Source organism: Embiotoca jacksoni, unplaced genomic scaffold (assembly GCF_022577435.1).
Source record: "Embiotoca jacksoni isolate LCO1_2020_lvr unplaced genomic scaffold, fEmbJac1.0.p SCAF_26, whole genome shotgun sequence".
In the NCBI taxonomy this organism is placed as follows: Eukaryota; Metazoa; Chordata; class Actinopteri; family Embiotocidae; genus Embiotoca; species Embiotoca jacksoni.
Window position 1 is genome coordinate 5676800 of NW_027185377.1, and position 25000 is coordinate 5701799.

Genomic DNA, 25000 nt, shown 5'->3' on the forward strand with positions numbered 1-25000 from the left:
GTGCAGCTGCTCCTGTTTTTCAACTCAGTAACTATGAGTTTTAATCTTATTAAAACTTATTCTCACACAAGTGCTTTAAAGTGGTATTTATGCTGAGTCGCAGTATTTCCAGTTCAGTTTTTGCTTCCTTTTTCTGCTGTTGCTCGCTCCACTTAATACAAAACTGCGGCTTATTCACAAGAACTAATAAAGCATAGATGTATGATCAAAGGCTCGCCATTTAAATAAATAATGCGCGGTCTGAAGCTTGCATGTGTACCCACTTCTGATCACAGTAGGTGAACCTCATGTCCATGCTGTGCTGGCTGGTGAAGGTGTGTGTGCTGAGGAGTGTGTGTGAGAGGGGCAGAGGCCGGCAGGTCAGGAACAGGCAGGAAACTGGGAACGGAGCCACACAGACCTTCGCTCTGCCCTGACAGTGCAGAACCTAAAATCACAGAACGTGGCGTTAAAACCTAAACAAAAAAAACACTAAAAAAACTAGTAAAATGTGAGGTTTTTGTTCCAAGTGTTTTGTTTCTTTTTTTTTTTTTCCTCATGAACCTTCCACGTAGCTGACTTGAAGTTGGCGCTTCGTCCTCGGTGCGTCAGGGCGCTTTTTATCCTCATGACGAAGTCCCTCTTCTCCCCGCACCAAACTTCCTCTGAAAAAAACGAGCGATTTATTGAGCCACAGGGATGAACACGCACAAGAGTATGCAACCAAACTGAACACACACTTAACCATCCTTAATGTTCACATTCACACACCTGCAGGTACACGTAGATTATTTCGGATTTCTTCGTGATCACAGGGGTGAGTATACTCAAAAATATTGTGTCCCATCAACTCAGTCTGTCAGAAAAAAATAAAGTACATATTATTCTTTACATCCTGATTTCTAAGTGAAGGTGTGTGTGTGTGTGTGTGTGTGTGTGTGTGTGTGTGTGTTCACCTGTGTCAAGCCCATGTACTTGCCGACGTTGTCAGACAGGAAGATCATGTCTCCCTCGGTAGACAAGATCATCAGAAATCCCTCCAGGATCCTCAGGTACATGTTCGTCTCCTCCGAGGCCACGAAGGTCTCCCTCTCTTTCTCCTCCTCATCCCGTCCTCCATCACAATCGCTCAGCTCCACTCCACCTTCCACCACTTGTTGATATCCGACCGTGTGCCTGGTTTCTGCTTTCTTCCCAGTATTTTCTAAAACAGAACAAGACATGTCCGATTTTTCTAAATTCCTCCTGAAAAACGGTCCTATAGTGGAAAGCTTTTTCGCTTTATTCTACATTTTCGGTATCTATGGGAACGGTGAACAAAGAGAACAGAGGATGTGGTGTCTTTTTAAGCCCGTGTGTGTGTGTGTGTGTGTGTTTGTGCACACGTTTGTATGTGTGTGTGTGTGTTCCAGGTGTGAGTACTTGTGTCGTCAGGGACTTCCTCTGTATAACATCCGTTTAAAAGCCACCAGATGGTTGAACTTTTTCACTCAGTTAAACATGTTTGTTTTCAAAAGGAAGAAATTACCACAATAAAAAGAAGTAGAGTTGTACATTTCCATTATACTGGAGGGCACTTTGATACACTGAATTGGCCCAGTAACAATCTTTGTACCTCTAAGTTCAAAGGTTCATTTGAAATATAGTATTATATATAGTATTTTGGACGCTATACCACATAAATGCATTAAAATGTGTACTTGTAGAGCTCTGGATCTCCCTTTTACATTTAAATGTTTGACTTCCCAAATCCTTTTTAAAGTAAATATATCTTTCTTTACAACTGCAACCCGCAAACTTAACTCCTCTTTACAATGTAAAGAGAGTTTATCTGCATTGTCTGCACACAAATGCAAATATAGCTTTTGATACTTTCTCTGTGAGTCTAAAACGTACTTTTACAGGTGAGATGAACCTATCTCAAATCTTAATTTAGTTACTTCCATGTACGTGCCTCATACGCTGGCCAGAGATGCTGTTAGATGTGCGTCAGTCCTCTCTTTGATGCGTGTGATGACTGTGCTGTTACCTTTGAGCAGCGTGTGCATACGAATGTAGCTGAGGGTGAGGCGGATGACGGACGGTTTGTCCAGGTTATCTCGGACGCAGGGCTGCAGCGGCAGGAGGCGAGACAAATCTCCAAACACGTCCGACTCCACCCGCCGTCTCTTCCTGGCCGCCTCCCGGCTGATCGCTCTGCAGGCGGCGGGAAAAAAAAGCCACAGAAGAAGTGAGGATGAATTCAAGCTCTCTGAGTAACATTTGTATGGATTTTATGAGCTAAAAATGACAGTTAAACGTACCCTAAACCGACTACGTACCGCTATACCACATAAAACTTGTATTATATTAAAGTAAGACATTATCGAAGACCATATTTTAAAGATACATACTATATGTTTATATGTCCTTATATTAATTGAATAATATTGATTTGTAACAGAGTTTTTGCTTTCTACCACTCTGCAGATTCAGATTCAACGTTCAACGTAACCTTAAACTGATGAAAACACGACAATAACGCCTGTTGAGAGACACAAGCTTTTTCAACTTTGCTTGAACTCTAAAAAAAAGAGTCAGCTTGATGATTTTGACATCATTTGAAAGGGTTGTGGTGAATTTCTCAACATGTAACAAAGCAATACGTCTCTCGTTTTTTTGATATTTTAATGCCGAGGCCTAGTTTTACTTGACAGTGCAATTTACTGCAGCTAACATTTTGACTGCAGTATTTTTTTTTAAACTTTTTTTTTCGGATACTTCCACCACTGATGGGGAAGGACAATGAGTGTGCTGTGGTTAAAATGCAGGTCATAAAGATGCCAAGTGAGGCCACATCACCCTCTTTGGCTTCCCGGCATCACCTCAGTTACCGACTAAACTGCCACAGACACAAGTCAAGAACTATTTGAATACATTTAAAAAAAAAAAAAAAAAAAAAAAAGTAAAATTGATCAAAAAGTAACAGGCGGCTTTACCTTCTCTTCTCCTTGTCTGCCGTCATCGTGTCCCACAGACGTCTCTATCCGGAGTCATGGTGAATTCTGGCTCAGACGTAGAAGAGATAATGACAGCAGGAGTTCACAGCACAACGGGATTTCTTCCCACAACAATTTGCACCATCACAGGTAGTCTAACTCATCCAGAGAGGCAATTAGTGATGCCAAATGTCACAAGGCAAGTGGTCCCCTGCAGCACAGATGATGCTGTCTCTGGTGAGTGTCTCCTATCTCCTCTGTGATGCAAATCACAGACAGGCCTCCAAAACTGAGCATGACGATAGGTCAGCTGGCCAGGAAAAGCATCACCCGCCCCCTTTGCTTTCTCCCACCCTCCGCTCCACCCTCTTCTCTCACACAAACTTCAGAGCATCCCACAGATTTGCCTCTGAGCAGCAGCAGCAGCAGCAGCAGGCGCGAATCGATGAAAACTCGCAAAAAATAAATAAATAAATAGGAAAGGAAAGAAGACAGAGGAGTCTGGGATTGAAGTAGACAGCTCAGTGTTTTATTGGAATCAGACCAGACAGGATTAGCCCGGCTGTTGCACTACATTTTGGCACAGAGTAAGATAGTGTGCCCAGGAACAGCCCTACCCCTGGGTGCACAAAGCTTCACTACACACCGACTCTACTGCACAGAGAGCAACCAGCTCGCCTTCAGAGCACTGTACAGTACACGCGACAACAGTCCTTCTCTGTGTGTGACTGTGTGTGTGTTTGTAAGAAAAGACAGCGGGAAGTAGAGAGGGGAGGGGGCAAAAGAAGAGAGTCTGTATGTGGTGTGTGTGTGTGTGTGTGTGTGTGTGTGTGTGTGTGTGTGTGTGTGTGTGTGTGTGTGTGCGCGTGTTTGAAATGAGAGGTAATTCAGCTGCTGGTTCGCCACAATTCTTATCACCCGGCTGTAACAGACCTAGAAATAGTATAGTTATAGTATTATACACAAAGGTTTCCTCCAGATACACTTTACAATAATAATAATAATAATAATAATAATAATAATAATTATAATAATTATAATAAAAAAAAGACAGAGAGAGCAATAAGAAAGAAAAGCCATTCTTGAAAAAAGCAAAAGTCAGAAAAGCAAATGGTTTTGGCTGAGTGAGACGGCTGCTGGAGGCGGGAAAGGGGAATTGGTGCTTTGGAGGACAGAGCAAGAAAGAGGGGGTGGTTGCAGTGGAGGCTGAAAACACTGATGGTAGCTATAGAAACAGAAATGCTGAAGACAAAAAAAGTCCCACGACAGGGAAGGAAAAAAAAAAAAGTCCCACATTCATTCACACACGCAAAAATGTACATTCATGACACCCCACCCAAAAAAAAATAAAAAAAAAAATAAAACACCCACGTGCCAGCACATTCACACCGGCAGGACAGACGGGGACTCTGAAACTAACAGATGGATGAAATAGCTAGAAAAGCGGGCTTTTTCACTGCTACACAGGCCACCTGTAGCACTCCGCTCCTCATAATTAGTTCATTAGCCTGTAACTCGTCAGCTCGACATTCACTTTATACACACAGACAGGAGCACAGACAGTGAGTGAGAGATATTTCAATCGTTCCAAAACAAAAGACAAAAATACACTTTTTCGAGGAATAAAAATAACACGAGAACAAACAAACCATAAAATACATAGATAGTCAGGGTATTGCACAAAGGGGGAGTTGGCCCTAACTGGTCCACATAAGGACAGTAATAACACAGGTAGGGTTGCTTGTCCATGCGCCACAACGCTCCTTTACTAGCAGACAAATACCAACACAATACAGCCACTCAACACAGGCTATTTACAAGCCTCTGCACCGAGCACCTTCAGTCCACATGTGTACAGGTGCCGGGGAGAGAAGCAGTGTCAGTGTGTGTGTGTGTGTGTGTGTGTGTGTGTGTGTGTGTGTGTGTGTGTGTGTGTGCGTGTTTGGTTGTCTGAGCATGTGCAGTGAGCTTGTGTGTCTGTGCGACCGTGTGAGACTCGGGATTTATAGTGCGTCTGCGTCTGTGTGTGAATCTGCGTTCAAAGTATGCACGTGAAAATGTGTGTGAGAGCATGTGCAGGTGTGCATATTCATATTCATATTTATATTCATAGTCATACTCATATTCATTGTCATATTCATAATAAACCCAGGCAACAAGAACAACACAATGCAAGTAAATAATATTCCAAAAGTAACAACAACCAATAGCTTCAAAGTAAAGGAGTGACCGTGTGTGTGTGTGTGTGTGTGTGTGTGTGTGTGTGTGTGTGTGTGTGTGTGTGTTTTGTAAAGGGATTTATGGTACTACTGAGTGTCAGCATGTGTGGCTACGTGCATGCCAGGTTTAGTGTTGCAGGATCAGTGTTTGTGTGTGTGTGTGTGTGTGTGTGTGTGTGTGTGTGTGTGTGTGTTAGGTCTGCGTCTCCTCGGGGGCGCAGTAGGAGAAGTCCTTGAACTCCTCCTGGTTGATCTGTCGGATGATGGTCTCATCTGTGGGCGTCAGCACGGGGTCCTCCTTGGTGAAGTCCTGGTCAAAGTTATTCACATCTCGCTTGGTCTTCTGCAGAGGTGCAAACACACACACACACGCACACACACGCACACACACACACACACACACACACACACACACACACACACACACACACACACACACACACACAGGGGAAAGACATCAGCGGAAGAAACGAAACTGTAATCTAATGCTTTAAAAACAATATTACAGCGACACCTTCTGACCACTGAGACTTACTGCCATTTCGTACATGATTGTTTCTGTGAAGATGGTTAAAACGATAGCTAAATAGTATTTCTGCTTCCAAACAATTTTTTTATGAATTAATTGAGTCTCCTTTCCTCTAATCTTTGGTATTTGCATTTCCGTGTGAAATACCGCATCATTTTAACTGCTCCACCCGGGGGCTTGATATTGTTTGGATTTTTTTTGCTCTACTGCCGCCATACAACAGATGGCAGACTGAAGCAAGTTTTACTATAAAACTGTTTTTCTTTTTAAAAATACAAGCTAAACTCTTGAAATGCATCCGCGCTTGACTTTGTCTTCACACAAAAAAAACATCTGTACAAGTGATCAAGTCTTCTAAAAGTCTGTAAAATGAGCCGAACTCGTTCTGTAAGCGATTTAAACTACGTTGCACACTATTTAGAGAAGAAATAATTAAGTCTTCCTCTTACAAATAGAAAACTGAAATGCAATCAAAATCAATCGATTCAATGCACTCAGGGACTTTCTCGCTACAGTTTTACTTGTAAATAGCAGACTATGACTCATAGCATAGCTAATATTAGCAAACTTTAGCTCAATATTGCTGTTTAATGGAATGACAGTGTGCTGAATTAATACAACATTTTTTGTTAACATTTAAGCTAAAAACGAAACTAGTGTTTGTGTATTTTTGTCGCAAGTAACTGTCTCGAGCTGCCCAGTGGCTTCCGTTCAGCAAAAGTTACGCAGTTTCGCTTTGATTCAGGTAAATTTCAAATCCCAGAAGAGGTCAATTTGTAACTCTGTCCTATGGACACTTTTTGGCAAGTGCACAAAACTACTGAAGCTGTCCAGCACGAATCAAAACCTCTGAAAATTGTTCAAAACATTTTATGAAAACCCCCCAAAAAATTCAGTCCAAAATGAAGAATTCATTCATGTGTGGAAAGAGTTTGTGTAAAACAGCCACATAGGAATATTAAAGTACGCAGGTTTTTTATTTTATTTTTTTCAGATACACAGTTCTGTGGGATGTAAAATGTCTGTGTGTTTTGGGGAATGTGCGTGTGTGTAGTGTGTGTTTCTTACAATGCGGGGTTTAAAGGGTGGTTTGACTTTTCTCTGTTCCAGCAGGACCCAGTCGATCTCCCTGAAGAAGGCATGGGTCTTGATGGCCTCCTCGCAGCCCTGGCTCACCACGCAGCCCAGACGCTTGGCTGGGTTCTTCGTCATGAACTGCACACAAACAACAACAACAACAACAACAACAACAACAAAAAAGCACAGTTTAAAATTACGCTGCACCCCCCCCCCCCCCTTTAAGACGTTCAGCTGTGGCTTCATCCACAAAAGTGGCGAGGACAGAAAACAGAAGGAGGGGTTGAGCAAAAAAAAACAAAAAAACACTTGAGCGCTAATAATAGAGCGGAGGCATTACTGGCTCTGTGGATGGTACAAACAGAGAGGCGTAGTGGCGGCGTGATGAAACAGGTCAGCAGAGTGCCGGTGTTATTTACCGGGACTGAAAGCTGCGTCGCTTTTGTGCTGTTTGTTCTGTATTATGAGAGCACTTCGTGATCAGCTGTGGTTTTATGATCGCATCATTACTTTAACCTTATTGACTGACTGACTTTTTTTTTTTTTTTTTTTTTTTTTTTGTATTCTTCTTTGTCGGAGCGAAGTGCGTCGTAACACCTCGGCATGAAGAGCACTTTGAGTTTGATTCACACATGTGCAGCTCTTCGGGAGAGAAACATGAATGACAGCGCGACAACAATGACCAGGCGAGCGCGGGACGAAAATAAGAGCTCTAAAATCTTGAGTGAGACCGTTTTAAAATGAAGTGGCAGTTGTTTAAAGTTACGTTTTGGAGGTCACAGACATCTGTTTCATAATGAAGGCATCGAAACATGTAGGTTAAAACCAGGACAAATCTATCTGAAAGGGAACGTTTTAGACATCTAGGTCACAAATAATCATTATCAAAATATAACCTTTTCAATTTTTCAATTACGATAAAAATATTTTCATCCCTTTTCAACTTACTTTCCTAATACGAACAAAGATGGTGGCAAGAGATGAAATATTACATCCTCAATTTGTACAACGGTAATTCAACTTTTACTTTTATAATAATGTTACTTTTATTTATTATAAAATTTTAAAATAAATTAAAGTTTATCGTGTAACAGAAGCGTCTTTAAGGATTCTGCAAATACTTCCAGAGCAGCAGAAAATGTTTTTAAAGACCTCATGGATTTTTCTGGAGAATCAGAAAAGAAAACTCAGATACTTAGCTAGAGCCAACAACCGAGAGCTTTTCAACCAAATTCATTCCAGTTTGAACTTCTTCTGACCTCCAAACCACCACATAGATGATAGATATGAAACATTAAATGCATTTAGGAGTAAATAAAAGCAAGAAAAACTGGATCAAAAACCCAAATGAGTCAGTTTTGTGCAGCAGATTCTCCAACTGGGACAAAATCTACTGAATTTAACGACAGTAAAATTGAAGCATTTTTCAATTTGACATGGACGCCTTCAAGCATTCACAGCAATCAGCGATGAGACCACGACACGCACGCTTGAAGAGAAGATAATAGCATTTTAAACTCTTCTTGATGATGTTGAAAGAGGTGCGTCACAGTGACGAGACGACACGTACCGCTCGGAGGATGGAAACAGCCTCTTTGCTGAGCCACACGGGATAGAGGACGTCGTCGTGGAGAATCGACTCGAACAGGTCGTCTTCATTATCAGCTTCGAACGGAGGCTGCCCGGCCATCATCTCATACATCAGCACCCCCAGGGCCCACCAGTCCACCGAGGCCCCGTACTCCAGCTCCTGCAGGATCTGAATTCAACGGCAAGGAGGTGCAGAGAACTTCATTAGGAAACGCTTCCATTTTAACATCTTTAGGATGTGTAGAGGAAGAAAGCACTAAACCCTGAAAAGAGCTATTTAAATGTCATCGGCAGTGGAAGGTGGAAGAACAGCTGAATTTGATTACTTAAAGATAGCGGCAGACATGTTTTAAGAGAAATAAAAAATACTCTCCCTTGAATAATAATTCGGTTTTTTTCCCCATAAAAAAAAGCTCAATTGACGAGTTGCAAATTCTTAAAAGCACATCTACTCCTTCTTCCCCACTGAAATAACCAGAATCTATGAATATGCAAATGAAAGTCCCTTTTAAACGGTATACATGCGAGGTACGAGTTCTCTCCTGCTTCACTGAAATGTCCAGTCTCAGTTTATGTGCACACATAGACGCTTATGTGAGCCACATCTTTGAGAAACCAGTACGATCCTGCTCATATGTCTGTGCTCACATTAAACAAGTATTAGCAGCAGTAAAATGGACTCGAGCGTCACAAGTCAAAGTAAATGTGATGAAAAGTTTGGGAAAAAGAAGAAATGAAAGACAGACGGCACCAAAGAAAACAGCCAGGAGGAAAAAAAAAAACTGGAAATGATGAGAGAAAAGTCCTCATGCTGACCAGATTCTTGAAAACTCGATAGATATAAATGCTTTGAAGTGAATGCGTGTCACCAAGCTGTCAACTGGATTCATATTTTGGACAACAAAATCTCCAATCTCTTTACAACCATTGGATAAATGTCTACTGTATGTATTTCCCCGAGAAACGTACGCTTTCAAAATGTAAAATAAAATAATTTAAAAAAAGCTGCTTTTGCAGGTGAAAATCATTTCACAAATCAAGTTTAGAACGACACGACTGGTGTCAACAGTTGTAAAATATCTTCTGTGCCTCGGGAGGAAATTCAGTGATCTAAGGTTGAACCACATATCTTTAAAGAAAAGTCTGCATTATAAACTACGGCCATGGATTTTCAAATATGTGGGCATTTAACTGACTGGTTGGATATTGCAGCCTCCGCACAACTGATTTTTGACATTCATTCTGCACCATCAATATATCTTCCAGGTCCCGAAGCGTTAAGGCTGACCACTAACTTTTAGTATTGACAAAATTTCTAATTAAGCATCAGTACCATAGAACTGTATTAACATGAGGGACTTTAGTTTCCGTTCCACCACCGTGCGGCAACATGAGGTCAAAATATATAAAACAAGAGTCTTGTGGACTTTGAAGACACTGTCGGACCCTGTGTCCTGACTTCAGCTCACCTCAGGAGCGATGTAGTCAGGTGTGCCACAGAAGGTGGTGGTGGTCACTCCGTTCATGATGCCTTCTTTGCACATGCCGAAGTCTGCAAGCTTACAGTGGCCCTCGGCATCCAAGAGGATGTTATCCAGCTTCAGATCCCTGGGAGAGAAAGACAAAGACAGACGGGGGAGAATCAGCACCATCTGCCTTCCAGAACAGTTTGGTTCATTTGGGGAAGTGAGTGTGCCATGTCCAAAAAAAAATAATTATGTAATTAAAGTGTAAAGCCCCTTCTGCTGCATTCCTGGTAACAGAACCAGTTATGAAATTCCCTGATAATTATTGACTTGTTCAACTAGATTATAAAATTCTCTGGCTTTTCCTACCAGGATTCACCTAAAAAAAAAAACTAAAAAAAAAAACCCGGAATAAATAATAGATAATCAATTTCTACCTCTAAATGTTTTCATCCCAAGACAGTTTAGGGTGTCCTCGGCTGAAAAAAGATAAAAACAAAGAGGGCATTGAAGGCGTGTTACCTGTAGATTACTCCGTTACGGTGCAGGAACATGAGGGCCGATGTGACTTCTGCGGCGTAGAAACGAGAACGAGGCTCATCGAATTTTCTGGATCGCTGAATCTGGAACATCAGATCTCCTCCGTTCACGTACTCCATCACAAAAAACAAACGGTCCTGCAGAGAGAGAGAGAGAGAGAGAGAGAGAGAGACAGAGAGGTTTGAGACAGAAAAATAGAGAGTCGAACTATTTAATCTGTTTGTGTTGTGTTGCGGTCGTGGTCGTACCCGTGTCTGGAAGCAGCAGTACAGCTGGGTGAGGTAGGGGTGGCGGCGGGCGAGGGCCAGGATGCGCTTCTCGGTCATAGTGCAGTCCACGTCGTCGTCCTGTAGGATCACGTCCTTCTTCAAAACTTTGACAGCGTAAACTTCCTCACTCCCCTTCAGCTCCGCCAACATCACCTGAGTGAGAAAATGAAATCCCACGTCCACAAAGTTAATTCCAAAATCTCAGAAGTTCTCCTTCAATGAGTGAATTTATTATCTGTGAGTGTTTAAAACACTATTAAAACTCTATTACAACCAGCAGGTCTTCCATTCTTGAAGAAATATTTGTAATATATCTTACATGGCATCTATCAATTATCATACAGTAAAACCAAAACCTGATTTTATCTACTGAACTCAGGTCTCCACATCACCCATTTCTCCCCCCTCCAACGTGGTTCCTCACTGTCTAACGTATCAGAGACGTTTACACGTGCCGTCGTTACAAGATGATCAGCAGTATTCACTTCATAATATCTTAGTTCATCTGTATTTATTATAAAATATATAACGATACATTTTTCTGCCCCGTTTAAAGCAGCAATAACAGATTTTTTTTGTCGTGTCATTTATACACTCTTTGATCACGTCATAACGTCGTTATGGCCAACAAATTAGCAAACATGGCACCTGGCAACTGTAAGAAAAAAATTTCACTCCGTCTTTGCTCCGTTTTTGGTCTCCACCAACTCGTGAGGGGAAAAAAAAAAGACTCTTTTCTGGCTAAATGTTTCCCTATGTTCACCAGCTGGTCTCATTTTTCACCGTGCAGACGACCTATCGCTCGATGGTAAATGTTTCATTTCTGCCCGCTGTTGGACATTTTTCTGATGAGAGTGGAACTGAACAATAAATCTGCAGGACATTTAAACGATGACCTGTGAGACAAGTAAAGCTCAGTGGAGCTGAGGGGCACCGCAGAGTCAGGAGGGTGAGACGCCACACCAAAGCCGCTGTTAGCGTTCACACTGTATGTGTCTGAGCTGCATGTTTGTGTAAAGTATAAATGCAATGCACATGTGAATTATTCTCTTCTGGTCCCCTTGTATTATCTCACCTCTCTTGATAACTCAGCTGTCATAAATAATAGAAACCCTGGTAAACAGGGTGTGAATAAAAAAATAAATAATAAAAAAAAAAAAAACTTTTATTATAAACACAATGAGCAGTAAACAAATAAATATCCCCCTCCCCACCTTGCCGAAGCTGCCTTTGCCGAGAACTTTGATAAAGTTGAAGTCCTTGAGGGTCCTCCTCTGAGTCTGTCCGTTCTCCCTGCCTGCCGAGGACGAAGACGAGGAGGAAGTGGAGGTGGTGGAGGAAGAGGAGGTGGAGGAAGAGGAGGAGTGCTGGGGTCCCTGCTGGTCGAGTGACAGCGCGTGTTGCAGGCGATCTAACTCCGCCAAGTCTGTGGGTGTCATCGGAAAAGCGGATCAGACATCAGTGAAAACAGGCGGACGGCTGCTTTTTTTTTTTTCCTGCTGGTGTTCGACTCAATATGCAAAGAAACAAGAGTTTTTTAGGAACGTTACTCATTTGTGACCGTCTTTTCAGTAAACTTTTAAAAATGATGATCACATCATCTGTTTAAATCTTGGATGACTCAGTTACACTATCTCAGACCAAGGTGATTAAATAACAGCGGTGATTTGAGTTGTTGTCATCGTCGTTTGGCCCAATTAAAAAATGTAAATGGGAACACTTCCACAAAGAGAAAGTTAACTTTTTATTTCTCAGCTTGCAAAGTGTGATAATACGATGACTAACTGTGACGACCAAATGGTGGTGGGCGGTGGGGAATAATTCAAGTTTAGTCTCGTATCTACAAAAATAATAACACATTTAACTATTTTAAAAAGGAGCAATAATATTTTTACTGAAATCAAATTACTACCTCTCACTGGTAACAGTAACACATTAAAACCACATGCTGCTCGGAAACCATCTGAAAGGGCTTTGAAATGTCTGTTTGTTTCTGTCAAATCGGTGTTTTTTTGGACGGCGTGTGTGAATGTGTGTGTTGTGTTACCCTGCTGTGAGGGGGAGGTGGGGACAGCTGGCTGGCTGAAGCTGTTCTCCTCAGTCTGAGAGAGCTCAGGAGGCGACTGGGGAGGGTCCTGCCCTGGAGTCAACTGGAGAGAGAGAGAGAGAGAGACAGAGACAACATGACCGTTCCTTCAGGCTGTCCTCTTGAAAACCGTGAATCATGAGTCCAACGTTAAAATCGCAGCGTCCAAGTAGAAGCACGAGTCCACGGATGTCCACGGAAATACATATAGCGCAGCCTTGAAGGTGGAATCGCTTTGATCGGCCTACAGAGTCGACTCATAGCTGGATGACGTTAACGGACAGTTAGCGAAGCTCGGCACAAACACTGTCCCGGCTCTGGCCTGCAGGCACCTGCACAGCTCCTCATTTTTAACTTGTTATATCCGTGTTTCATGCTGACAAGGAGGCTCAGGGAAGAAACTGCACGCGGCATAGATATAGTCCGACGGTGTCCCACTTCCACTGCTGAAGTCGGCCTCCTCTTCAGCATGGAAAGCTTCATCCCACTTCTCAGATCCTCTTTGTCACTTGTCACCCGACTGATTTTTGGATCTTGTGGCCACTTCAAAATTCAACTCAGTCCGTTCACTAAAATCAACGACCGAGGAGTCCGAGCCGACTGCGCCCAAGCTGCCGTTCGCGTTGTGCTGTGGCAGACTAGATATGACGTCACCATACCTAATAAGCACGTGCCAATTTTATGTCTAAAATATGTAAATGATGGACTATTTTTTTTTTTTTTTTTTACATCAATGCAATATGACGTGTGTGTGCATATCAAAACAGTTGTCTGCATTGAAATGAAGTAAAATGAGCATTCTGCGTATATCCGGCACGTTGGAGTGCCGCTGTTCGGCCTTTCAGCAGAGCTGTGGTGGCACATGTGCGACAGTTTGGTCAAACACATGACAAATCTTTGTACAGATTAGACAAAGAAGCTTTAGAGGTGAGAGAAGTTAAGCTAACCAGCTGTGCAAACATGAAGGTGGTACTGATGTTTACACCCAATTGTTAACAAGAACTCGAGCCAGAGTCTTTCCCAAAACGTCTAACTATACCTTTCAAAATATTTATATTTATTTCTCCAACATTATGAATTAATGACAGGCTTCCACGTCATGTTGTCTCTTTTGTTTTTTGCATCTGACTTTTAAATACCACGAACCTGCAGACGCAAAGCAGCAGGATGTTAAGGTGTGTAAGGAGGAGTTTCTCATTACTCGTCGTACAAGTCATCAACAGAATCAGTAAAAAAAAATACATGTAAAAACAAAAACCTTTCGTATGAATATTTAAAAAAAAAAAATATATATATATATATTAGCCAAATCTCCCTTCAAACAAGTCAAATTATTGAACTGCAGATTTGACAAGTGCAGCCGGTGCGTTGGTGTTTCAAATGTAAAAATAATATCTTCACACTGGAATTATCTTTGCTTGTGATGAGCTAAGTGTGTTTGACTTGTTACCTTCCTCCTGCGCTGTGCGGTGTTGGAGATCTTGTCGGGCGTCACTCCCAGGTCGGACAGGACCTTGGCGATTCCTCGGGCGTCCACACCGCAGTTAGGAGCTACGTTGGTCTCACACCGCCTGTGCACATTCATCTTACACACTGCAAAACAGCAAGAGCACATGAAACAGATGAGGTCACACCCACGAAGGCTTTATGACTCCAACAATGGACTTTTTTTTTTTTGTATTATTATTATTAGTTTCAGACATCAAACTGCGCTGTCAGGCCACAGGTGCGATCAAACAGGTCTCCATCAACACACTGTAGAGTGTAAAAACTCACTACCTGCTCACTCATTGGATTTTATTTTGGAAATGCACAGCTCAGTCTGTAAATATAAAAGATGTATTTTATAACTTAACAGTCGTTCTCAGGAGGGAAACTTCAAAAATACACTCTTGATACAGTATGAAAGTACAGGAGGGACACGATAGACATCACGAGGTCAGCTGCAATTAATTGTAATCTATATCATCGATCAGTTCATGTTTAATAATTTCCTGATTAATTACTTACTCTGTAAAATGTTAGAAAATACCCATCATTTATCAAAACCAGCAAATACTTACTATCATATTTACTTTACATTACTGTATTAAATATTATATTAACTTAACAAGTAATAATACAAGTATTATTATTATAAATGAATATTATTAAATAACTGTACTGAAAATGTAATTTGTGCATCTATAAAATTGAATCACGTGTATTGAGTCTTTTGCCATTTTTGTTATGCGCAAATGAATGCATGCATTGGTTACGTCATAAAGGTCTCTGTATGCTCGCTCTGTAAATTCCCAGCTGCACGTGAACTCACCTTTGCACTGCAGCCCCTGCCTCATGAGGCCCCACAGCAGGGAGCCACAGTGGTCGCAGAAGGTGGGGACCCTGTAGTTGTGGATACTGAACTTGTGGGGCATATTAACACTGAACCGCTGTGAACCCACCTACAGAGGGTGACACAGACACACACACACACACACACACAAAAACATACACAGGGCGTTGCAAAGAGGTCACGGTCGCATTATCGCAGGAATAATACATGTGGCTTAAGTCTGTACACGGTGCACATATGTTACCTCAAGTCACCCGGTTTTAGGCGAGAGTATCTCTGTCCACATTCAGTCTTTTCTACACGATTCAGTGTGTGTGTGTTTATCTATGATTAACTGTTTATGAACAAATAATAAATGACAGTATATTATTCTTTTTTTTTTTTTTTCAACACTTTAATTTCTACAAACATACTCTTGAGCGTATGCGCACGTCCGAAAGTGTGCGTACCTCGTCAGGAGTGTCCTCCTGCTTCTTCATCCCGGCACACTTGGTGATGATGAGCTCATGGCAGCGCTTGTGGACGACACACGTACACACTGGAAGCACAGCATCAACGTCGTGCATTCACAAATCTTGTTTTATTTAGTTAAAATAAACCCAAATTTTGTTTGATAGTAGAATTAGATTTTAATCAGCGTTAATTTCAGTTTGGCAGCTGCAGGAAAACGATGCTCGATCAACATGTAATGAGCTTTAGGAAGGCCATATATTTCTCATCATTTACCAAAATAATTTAAAAAAAAAAACCTGTTTCTTGAACAGCTGATAGATGCAGTATTGTTCAGACTGGGGATGAATAAATACACCGGTTTAGTATCCGTGCCAATACTGACGGCCAGGTGTGACTGACCCACATTCGGATGTCAATATAAAAATGCAACGGCAATATAAAGACAAGTGGGGGCATGAATGTTTTCACCCAAGTGTTGTGTAGTTGCAGCCTTGTTTACACGGCGCTGATTTTGGAGGTTATACTGAGGAAGAAAAAGAGCACTGATACTCTCAGAATTACATTTTTGGGATTCTTCTTTGGAAACTGATCTTCCGTCATTATATTTGTTTTTTTGTGAGCTGAAGGATGATTTCAAAAACTACGTCCACTTTTATATGGATGTTGTTGCAGCAAAAGCTGAGACACAAAGCAAACTTTTGCTGGCTGACCAGTAACAGTTTCCATCACCACGTCATCATCTTTTCTAGTGAGACACAACTTCCTGCATCTGCACTTAACATCTCAATTGAATGTATATCTTGTTCTGCAGACTCGTCCGGTACGATAGCAAATACTGGTCATGTCAGTTCAGTAACATTTTGACTCCCAGCACAACTTTTCATCTAAAATGATGTTAATGAGATATCTTGTACTATTATGTATGCTTATAGACGCTGGTGTAACACAATGAATGTAAGGCTGCGGGTGACGGCTTGTGACCAAATCACAGCTGTCACTCAGTAACATGTAGCCCCTCTTGTGCTCTCGTGCCTAAATAATAAATGATGTGCGATGTTACTTGAGAAATTGGAATCGGCCAGAGAAAAGTACTCACCCTGACACTGGTATCCCTGCTTCCCCAGCACACCCCTATCAGATCACACACAGGAGAGTCAGCAATTCGGCCGGGCTCAATGCAACACAACAGCAGCTGGGTTAGGTCAGAGAGGTGCGTCTGCGTGTTTGCCTACCAGATAAAATCTCTGCAATGTGAGCAGTAGGTCGGCTGTCTCAGGTAGGTGGCCATGAACTTGTGTCCGTTGACTTGGTGGACGCGTCTCCGGACGGCGCCCTGTCGCCGGCGAGGGCCGATCCTCTCGCGAAACACGCGCTCCTCATTCTCGTTGGTTCCCGAGGCTGTCGGGTGAACGGACACAAGTCACGAGTTTATCAGCAAAAATGTATGCGTGAAAAAGACATTTCAGATTTATTGTTGAGTCTTGTTCGCGCTCACACGCATCACAGGGATGTTCTCTCGCGCACGTCGACTTCATTTCCTGAGACACTTTGTACAAATAAGTATCGTTTGCATCATGTTGCTCAGGATGTTTAATCATTCAACGGCCTCTCATCTTCCGTTATCCCCCCCCCCCCCCCTCACACCCCCACCCTCCTCCTCCCTCTTTCTCACAAACACCCCACACCTACCAGAGGACGATGCATACGTACGTGCGCGTGCTATTTATACTCGCGTGTGGGCACTAAAACGAAGGACAGCATATTAAAATACTCCTCCTCAGCGAGCACCATCCAACCAGTCGCTCACTTCCTCTCTGCATCTCCCCGGAAAGATAAATGCTTTCCGCGGGTAACCTTAAGACAAGAGAACCACCTCCACTCTCACTCCCACACACACTCCTTCTCTCTGCGCTCCTGTCCTACTTTGCCTTTCTTTCACTCTCCCAGCATCTCTCTCCAGGGTGCGTTGTAGATGTGGTTACTGCTGAGCCTCTCCAGAGTTCGATTACAGACGGGCTGTCGAGGGAACTCAGTGTGTGTGTGTGTGTGTGTGTGTGTGTGTGTGTGTGTGTGTGTGTGTGTGTGTGTGTGTGAGTTGAGGTGTGTGTATCTCTTTGTGTGTAACAGTGGTGTTGGTGTGGAGGGGGAAACTAAACAGGCCATGACTGGGATCACTTTGTTTTACATAATACATCATCCATCTGTCTAGGACACACACACACACACACACACACACACACACACACACACACACACACACGCACACACACACGCACACACAAGGAGAGGTGATGAGGCATAACAACAGTTAGGAGTTATCGTCGTGGAGACAGACGAACTCTGAACCCGCTGGATGACCAACTGGGAGATGGACATCCAACAAACATACACACCTGCACACACACACACACACACACACACACACACACACACACACGGACAGATTTGACGCAAACATGTCAGGAACCAACAGACAGTAAAGTCAGAGCAGAGAATAAGATGAACTACAGAAGATGATTTAGGAGAGGCCTGAATCTGGTCGAGGAAGAGGAGGTGGTTGAAGAAGACGAACTCGACATATTTCACAAGGGCATGTTTTTTTATTGTATTTCCTATTTGCTTTGTTTATTTTCAGTGCCCACACCCCCCCCCAAAAAAAACCATAGATGACTGAAATGTATTTGATTTGGATAAATAAAGATATTGCACCAAAAAAAATAGGAAGTTTGTCTATAAATGGAATTCTGAGGATTCTGCGTCAAATATAAAAAAGTCTTTTAAAAGGGATGAAAATTGATGAAGAAACCGAAGAGCAGGGAATCCAAAAACACACCGAGGGAGAGACTGCAGATGGTCAGATTATTGTTATTCACTTCCTGAAACCAACAGATGCAGGAGGATGGAGGATGGATGGATGGATGGAGAGGAGAGGAGAGGAGAGGAGAGGAGAGGAGAGGAGAGGAGAGGAGAGGAGAAACGAGAAAAGAAAAAGGAGAGGAAAATTTCTTTCCAGCCGTGCTGAAGCTGCAGTGAACAGATTGCACCAGGGGAAAAAAAAAAAAATCTGCTAAAAATACCACCTCTTCCTCTCGTTCTCACCCTCCCCATCCTTTACTCCTCTCCATCCCTCCTATCAGCACACACACACACACACACGCATGCACACACACACCATTTGTTTTTATCAGCATACATTAACACAACGAGCTCTCAAGCCAGCTGAACTCAGGGAGGAAGTTCAGGAGTGGGCGGGGAGAGTGGGCCGTGAGGTCACAACAGAGTGTCCAATCATCGATGAGGAGGGCAAGACACGGACGCCTTAGTCTGGATGTGTGTGTGTGTGTGTGTGTGTGTGTGTGTGTGTGTGTGTGTGTATGTATAATCTGTGGCTCAATCTCACCTGCTATTTTAAGAATCTACTCCCTCTCTCTTTACTCTCTCCCGCCCTCTTTATCCCGTCTTTGCACAGTAGAGGTATACTGCCGGGCTTCTCTACTGCAACCCGCCCCAACTCAGGCTATCCCACCTCCATCCCTCCATCCCTCACACACACAGGGATACGTACACTTTCGCCGGAAGGCAGAGAACTGTTTCTATTTATACCGCGGCGTGAAGACACACAGGTGCAGGTGAAAATCACTCTTATCAGGCAGCACGTGAGTGAGTGAGTGAATATGTGAGGAGCTGCCAGTCGACGGAGATGTCCTGGAGGTTTCCGTGTTTAATCAATACAAACAGATAGAGGAGATGGAAAAAGAGAGCAAGGGAGAGAAGGGTCTTTAAATTACGTCACTTTCTAGCAACACAGGAAGGCTTCATGTTTGTGTCTCTCCATCACACTTTTGTGGCCTCCGGCTTCATAGCATTTAAATGGCAAGTATGTTAAACCTGTAATAACTATTGTTTCAGGGATCGCCGCTGCTGAAAACATTTTCAAGAACTTTAGTCTTTTTCACCAAAATCACTTTCACATTTCATTGGTCTCCTGTTGTTGTTGTTTTTTTCCATCAATTAGAAGTCCTCCAAATTTTGCAACCACAGCACATTTTTTTCAAGCTAACAGCAGTAGAACAACCAACGGCAGAACATTGATATATATGATGTGATTTTGGTGTTGATTTCGCTTCACTCTCGCCGCTCTTATGAACCTTGTTGCCACCAAGAGAAGAAAACAGTTTTTAGTAGACACAGCTGTAGCACATCGTGTTACCTGCTTAGCACCCAAGAGCAGCCATCCAAAGTTAATAATTAGCTGGTGAACATAGACGTGCATTTAGCAGTTCAACAGCTGGCTATTTCTATCAGGAGTTTTTGGAGACTAAAAAACAATGAGAACCAAAGTGAATCTCTGAAATGAATGCTGATGTTGCTCGTTGTCACCTAAGAGGCTTGTTAAGCTGAAAACTTGTGTGCAGACTAAATCAGTAGATGCTGCTTCAATTCAGGCACTGAAGTAACAAAGAATTATTTAATTCCACCTTTCCGGACTCATCGTCCGCAGACTGCGGTGATCTTACCCTCAGTGGAGGATCCGGACAGATCGATGACCACGTACACTTTCCCCTCTGGCTCCAAGTCAATCTGTGCAGACAGAGAAACGAAAAAGTGAGAAATAACGCAGCTGAACAGAGAGTGCAAACAAACAAGAGCAGCGCACATGCAAGAGGTCCTTATCTTCACTAGAATTACACTCCTCCCCGACACTCACATCGTTATCACGATTGGCATCACTATCTTTATCGTTATTACCCAAATAGGCTTATAGACTCAATCTACTCCATGATGCAAATGTGTGTCTGATCGGGAAAAAGATTTTGTGTCACAAGTCTTTGCATTTGCATCGCAGTTTTAAACGTTTCCCTGTTGTCTGCTGAGGTAAGATGAGTTGGCAGATTCCACGAGGAAGGTGAAACTGCTGCACTGGCTCGATTAAACTTTTTCTTTTGGCGAGGAAGCGGGTCGCCTCCAGCGTTTTGCCACCCTCACTTTGAAAGGCGGAGAGAGGGGAAGTCGGAGGACCTTTCAACTTGTTGGACGGATCTTTCTTGGAAGAACTTGGTCTGTCTGAACAGACCGCATCCACACTGTAATGTGTTCTGCGGGGAATGAATGTTTTTCTATTCAGGTAAGATACACGTAGACACAGTGTAATAGCAGGTGTAGGTAAGGTTATAGACACCAGTATAATACGCAACATCGGTTCCACTGTCATCCTCATTGTAGCGCTGATTAGAGAATGATTAGTCAATTCATCAAGAAGCTCATCAACAGAAAGCTACCCGGGAGTCAACTCATCATTTTAAGTAATTTGTCAAGCACAAACTTTCTCTAAGTTCAGCTTGTTAGTTGTACAGATTTGGTGTCTTATGTGATGGTAGACGGAATATTTTTAGCAATTTGGACAATTTATAGGAAGAAAATATATTTTGACCTTGGCCTCTTGTTTACGGTTGTTTTCTGAAGCAAACAATTAATAAAAAAAAAAAAAAAAAGATCAGCATGTTAGTCAATAATGGCCCACGTCAAGCAACAAGACGCATTGAGCGACCTGGAGGAGCAGGTGGGTCTGTTGGTTGAAAGAGTGCAAAGGAAAAATTGGTCTTGGGGTCAAACTTGAATGGTAAATGATGAAATTAACTCCACCAAAAAGTAAATGAATGAGGTTAAAGGTAATTCACCAGTATTACTGAAAGTACGGGAACTGGCCTTTTGCCACTCAAAGATGTAAAAAATTTTTAAATGGAGTATGATTAAGTCAATATAACTGTTTCATGATAACAGGTCATCACTTATGTGTTCATCCACCTTTCTAACATATTGTTTGCGGTCCCTTCCTGTGACAGTTAAGCTGACCCAACAGTTCTTTCTGATTTCCTTCCTGCTTGATAACATTGACTGCAGAGCGCGTGCAGGAGAATAATCATTTTCGAGATCAATGTGGCATAATGTCAACTTTCTGTCCATTATTGTCGTGGATAGCATGTTGTTATCACCCTCAGGTGCTATTCAATGTTTGTGATCGAAAATTACACCGAAACGCAACAGCTATTTCTAGTAAGGCGCTCGAATCCCTCCTCAACAGAGAGTTGAATCAGCTCTCTGACAAAATGTTCCTCTGGTGTGAAGATTTTGTCGCCAACAAATTTGCAGCACTCCGTGTTGCACAAAGTAGCAACTCATCCAAACCTCTTATTTTTAGATAATCAGTGAACCCGATCTTCTCTGTGCTGACAGACTGTAAGATGAAAGAATTAATATCTGTCGTTACACTTAGAGGGATGTCAAGAGTTGCCAAAACAAGAAGTAGTTGTTGGAGGATGACTGAAACCGAAGCAAGGCTGCCGAAATAGGTAATGACGTCACTATGACACATGCAGCACCTGTGTTATAATATTTCAATTAATCATAACGGGGAAAATAATGCTAAAGATATTTTTTCGCAAATTAGAATGAGTTCTACTTCGGTCTGTCGTCAGTTTCCACGGGCATGTGTCGTCAACGTGGAGGCTTTTTCAAACGTTCAAACATGAATATGTAAGAGACTTATTCAACAAATAATGACATCACGTGCTTACAATATACATGCAATTACAGAGATTAGAGAGAGTGCAACAGGGAGCACCGGAGTGGCAGATGAGACAGGAAGAGCGAGCGCAAGAGAGAGTGAGAAAGAGAGGTTTAAATCCTTAGTTAAGCTCTGGGACAGCAGCAGATCCTCTTATGCAACAGTCAGACTCACACACACACACACACACACACACACACACACACACACACACACACACACACACACGCTTCCATGCATTGCTGAACATGAGACACAAAGAACACAAACAAATACCAAGTCCATCCCTCCCACCACCGCCCCCCCCGCCCCCGCCCCTCCTCTCCATCCCTTGACAATCAGACACACTGCGTGCATCCCATGCAGCAAAGATACACGATCATGTGTGTGTGTGGAGGAGGGGGGGGGGGGGTTTACAGAACTGATGTCTGCAGTAGAAACGAATGTGGTCATAAGCACTGAAACTATTTCTTATGTAAAATCAACATGGCGATTCTTTTTTTCTTTTTTTACCCTGCAAATTTCCTGTTGCCGTGAGGATTATATAAAAATGGCACCTGATGATTTCTCTTTATGATGCAGGACCTCAAGTTTGCAACCAATTTTAGAAACCAAGACATATATCAGTTTTTGGTTTTACATTTTCTTTTTGACTTCCCTCTGTTCTGTATATTTTCTGTTTTGTGTTTTTTTGTATCAGCACTTTCTGCAAAGTGATGAACAAATCCAACTCGTTGTCAGCTTCCTGTGATTTTGTGGTGTGATTAATTTCAAGTGAAGCTAAACAAAATCTGTAAAATAGCAAAGATAATCTGAAACTATTTTAATATATAAATATGAAATTTCTTTTCCAGCAAAGCTTGTTTTTTTTTTCAAACCCAGACATTCTCATGTCCTGGCTTCTTAAAACGAGAGCATTTGCTGCTTTTCTTTGTCATATTTAATTATAAACTGAATATCCTAAAGTCACGGAATCTGTCTCAAACTAAATACACTGCAAGACACAACAGATGTCATACATATGAGTGCGCAGTATCATCCTTTTGTTGTATGTGTAACACATAACAACTGCATGGGATTTGTGACCTATAAACGCCATTGGATTCTTGATGTCTACCCTTGAAAATGATGTGCTAATCCCCAAATGTAACCTCTTGCATAACAGCACATCTCAGCGGGGATTTCAGCTGAAAGATGGACTCAGAGTGATTTGGAATAAAGTGGAGCAAATGGACAGCACCATCATTGATTTAGTGGCCGGTTCGTGAGGTGGCACGCCAGCCAAAAACTGAACTGTTTCCACATCAACGCGTTGCTGGCCACTTGAGTGAGGAGGTGCTTTCAAGCTCGTTTTATCATATCCAGGTCAATTAGAATTACTGGCGCACAGATACATGATTTTGAAGCTGAATTAAACCACATTTCTCCTGAATTTGACTTCTTCTTCTAACACCGTCATTCAGTACTAAAACAAACCACTAAAACCATGGCACTACAGTATTTTAGAAAGGTTAGATACTACTGTTATTTAAACCAGAATTACTGAGCCTGCTGTGTATTTTAAAACAATTTACATACATCCGAGTAGGGCTGAAACACCACATTGCATTACAGTACATTTATTTAAAAGCTTCCCACAGACAGCCGGTGCATTGATCACGCAGCATCACAGTTTGGCCTGATGGACTACAGGACAGTGAAACATCTATAAAGCAGGGAGGCACCGAGCCGACACGGACTTTAATAGCAGGATCGGGTATCAGTGACAGTGGGGCCTATCTAGTCAATTTAATTCTATGTTTTACGTCTACGTGCACCTACCGCGTGACGCGTCAAAGCACCGGTGGACCCACCGGTAGTTGCGCTACACTTTGGGGATCTCAGTATTGTGCATGCGGGCTTCATGGCACGCTGAAGCGGAACTGAGCCATAAGTAATGCTATTAGTGCTTTCACCGCTCTGTCAAGTCTGTCGAGAGGAAGCGCCATCGGAGTCGACTGCTCCTCCTTTCCTGCGATTCTGAGCTCACCTGTCTCTATTTGAACTGTCATAAAACACGGCACGCTTCGATGCCCACAAACACAAGGCCGTTTTATTCAGGACAAAACAAACATCAACACGCGTCTAGTCTTCCGAATCGTGAAATCCATTAAGAGGTTTTAATGTGGTCAGCACAGGCACATCAGTTCGTTCTGGTCAGATTTGGTTTGTTATACTCTTTAAAACTAATAAACAAATTCATGGTTTTATATTATAAATAGAACAAAGAAACTGTAATAAGTGATATATACGATTTTTCACCTGACTGTGGAAAAGTTTACCGTCATCCAGCTTATTGTTTGTTTGTTTTTTAATTGGAGATGCTCTGCTCAGCCTCAGACAAACAACGCGGACTAATTTAGTGGAGCATTTAGAGATTAGAGAGTTAAGGTGTTTCCCTCGAGTGTTAGTGCCGACCAAAACAAAGCTAAATTGAGAGTGAGCTCTGGACTTAAATTCATCAGGTGCAAATAAACACTAATGCTGCTTGGGACACGCTGAGTGTCAGTTTTGTGATTTTTAGCTCGTTCGTCTGCCCTCCAAAGTGGCCAGAAAGTTCAATTAATGTAGCTTCAAATGTTTTTGGTGCTTGTTAATTACAGACAACATCGCTACTCGATGGGCAGCACTGCATTTGTGGAAATACTGAATATTTAAAATCTATCATCGATTTCATGAAGCACCTCGATTTTTCAGGTGTGTAATTGATTTGAGAAGCAAAAGACTGACATTTTGAATTGGTTATTCAGTGAACAAGCTGTTTCTTAGTGGAAATGCATAAACCATATGATAATAATAATGATTATTTACATTGTTGGTCGTTATGTTGGTTATGTTTGACCCATTAAATGTCAGAAAATGCAGAAAAAGTCGT

The 25000-nt window shown here is 42.3% G+C and overlaps 2 protein-coding genes across 2 annotated transcripts in view; both read right to left on the reverse strand.

The window, feature by feature from the left end:
- epas1a (endothelial PAS domain protein 1a) overlaps nucleotides 1-3199 on the reverse strand; it is a 4780-nt gene extending 1581 nt beyond the window's left edge. The window contains exons 1-6 of the mRNA XM_069160318.1: nucleotides 2958-3199; nucleotides 2009-2175; nucleotides 936-1183; nucleotides 751-835; nucleotides 544-644; nucleotides 264-427 (exon numbers count right to left, since the gene is read on the reverse strand). Coding sequence (XP_069016419.1) covers nucleotides 264-427; nucleotides 544-644; nucleotides 751-835; nucleotides 936-1183; nucleotides 2009-2175; nucleotides 2958-2983 — 791 coding nt within the window. The 5' untranslated portion in view covers nucleotides 2984-3199. The remainder of the gene's footprint in view (nucleotides 1-263; nucleotides 428-543; nucleotides 645-750; nucleotides 836-935; nucleotides 1184-2008; nucleotides 2176-2957) is intronic.
- A 265-nt stretch (nucleotides 3200-3464) lies between these two features.
- prkcea (protein kinase C, epsilon a) overlaps nucleotides 3465-25000 on the reverse strand; it is a 33460-nt gene continuing 11924 nt past the window's right edge. The window contains exons 2-15 of the mRNA XM_069160317.1: nucleotides 20039-20102; nucleotides 16754-16919; nucleotides 16618-16652; nucleotides 15518-15606; nucleotides 15048-15177; nucleotides 14184-14326; nucleotides 12695-12797; nucleotides 11862-12073; nucleotides 10627-10800; nucleotides 10361-10515; nucleotides 9842-9980; nucleotides 8353-8541; nucleotides 6774-6920; nucleotides 3465-5519 (exon numbers count right to left, since the gene is read on the reverse strand). Coding sequence (XP_069016418.1) covers nucleotides 5370-5519; nucleotides 6774-6920; nucleotides 8353-8541; nucleotides 9842-9980; nucleotides 10361-10515; nucleotides 10627-10800; nucleotides 11862-12073; nucleotides 12695-12797; nucleotides 14184-14326; nucleotides 15048-15177; nucleotides 15518-15606; nucleotides 16618-16652; nucleotides 16754-16919; nucleotides 20039-20102 — 1896 coding nt within the window. The 3' untranslated portion in view covers nucleotides 3465-5369. The remainder of the gene's footprint in view (nucleotides 5520-6773; nucleotides 6921-8352; nucleotides 8542-9841; nucleotides 9981-10360; nucleotides 10516-10626; nucleotides 10801-11861; nucleotides 12074-12694; nucleotides 12798-14183; nucleotides 14327-15047; nucleotides 15178-15517; nucleotides 15607-16617; nucleotides 16653-16753; nucleotides 16920-20038; nucleotides 20103-25000) is intronic.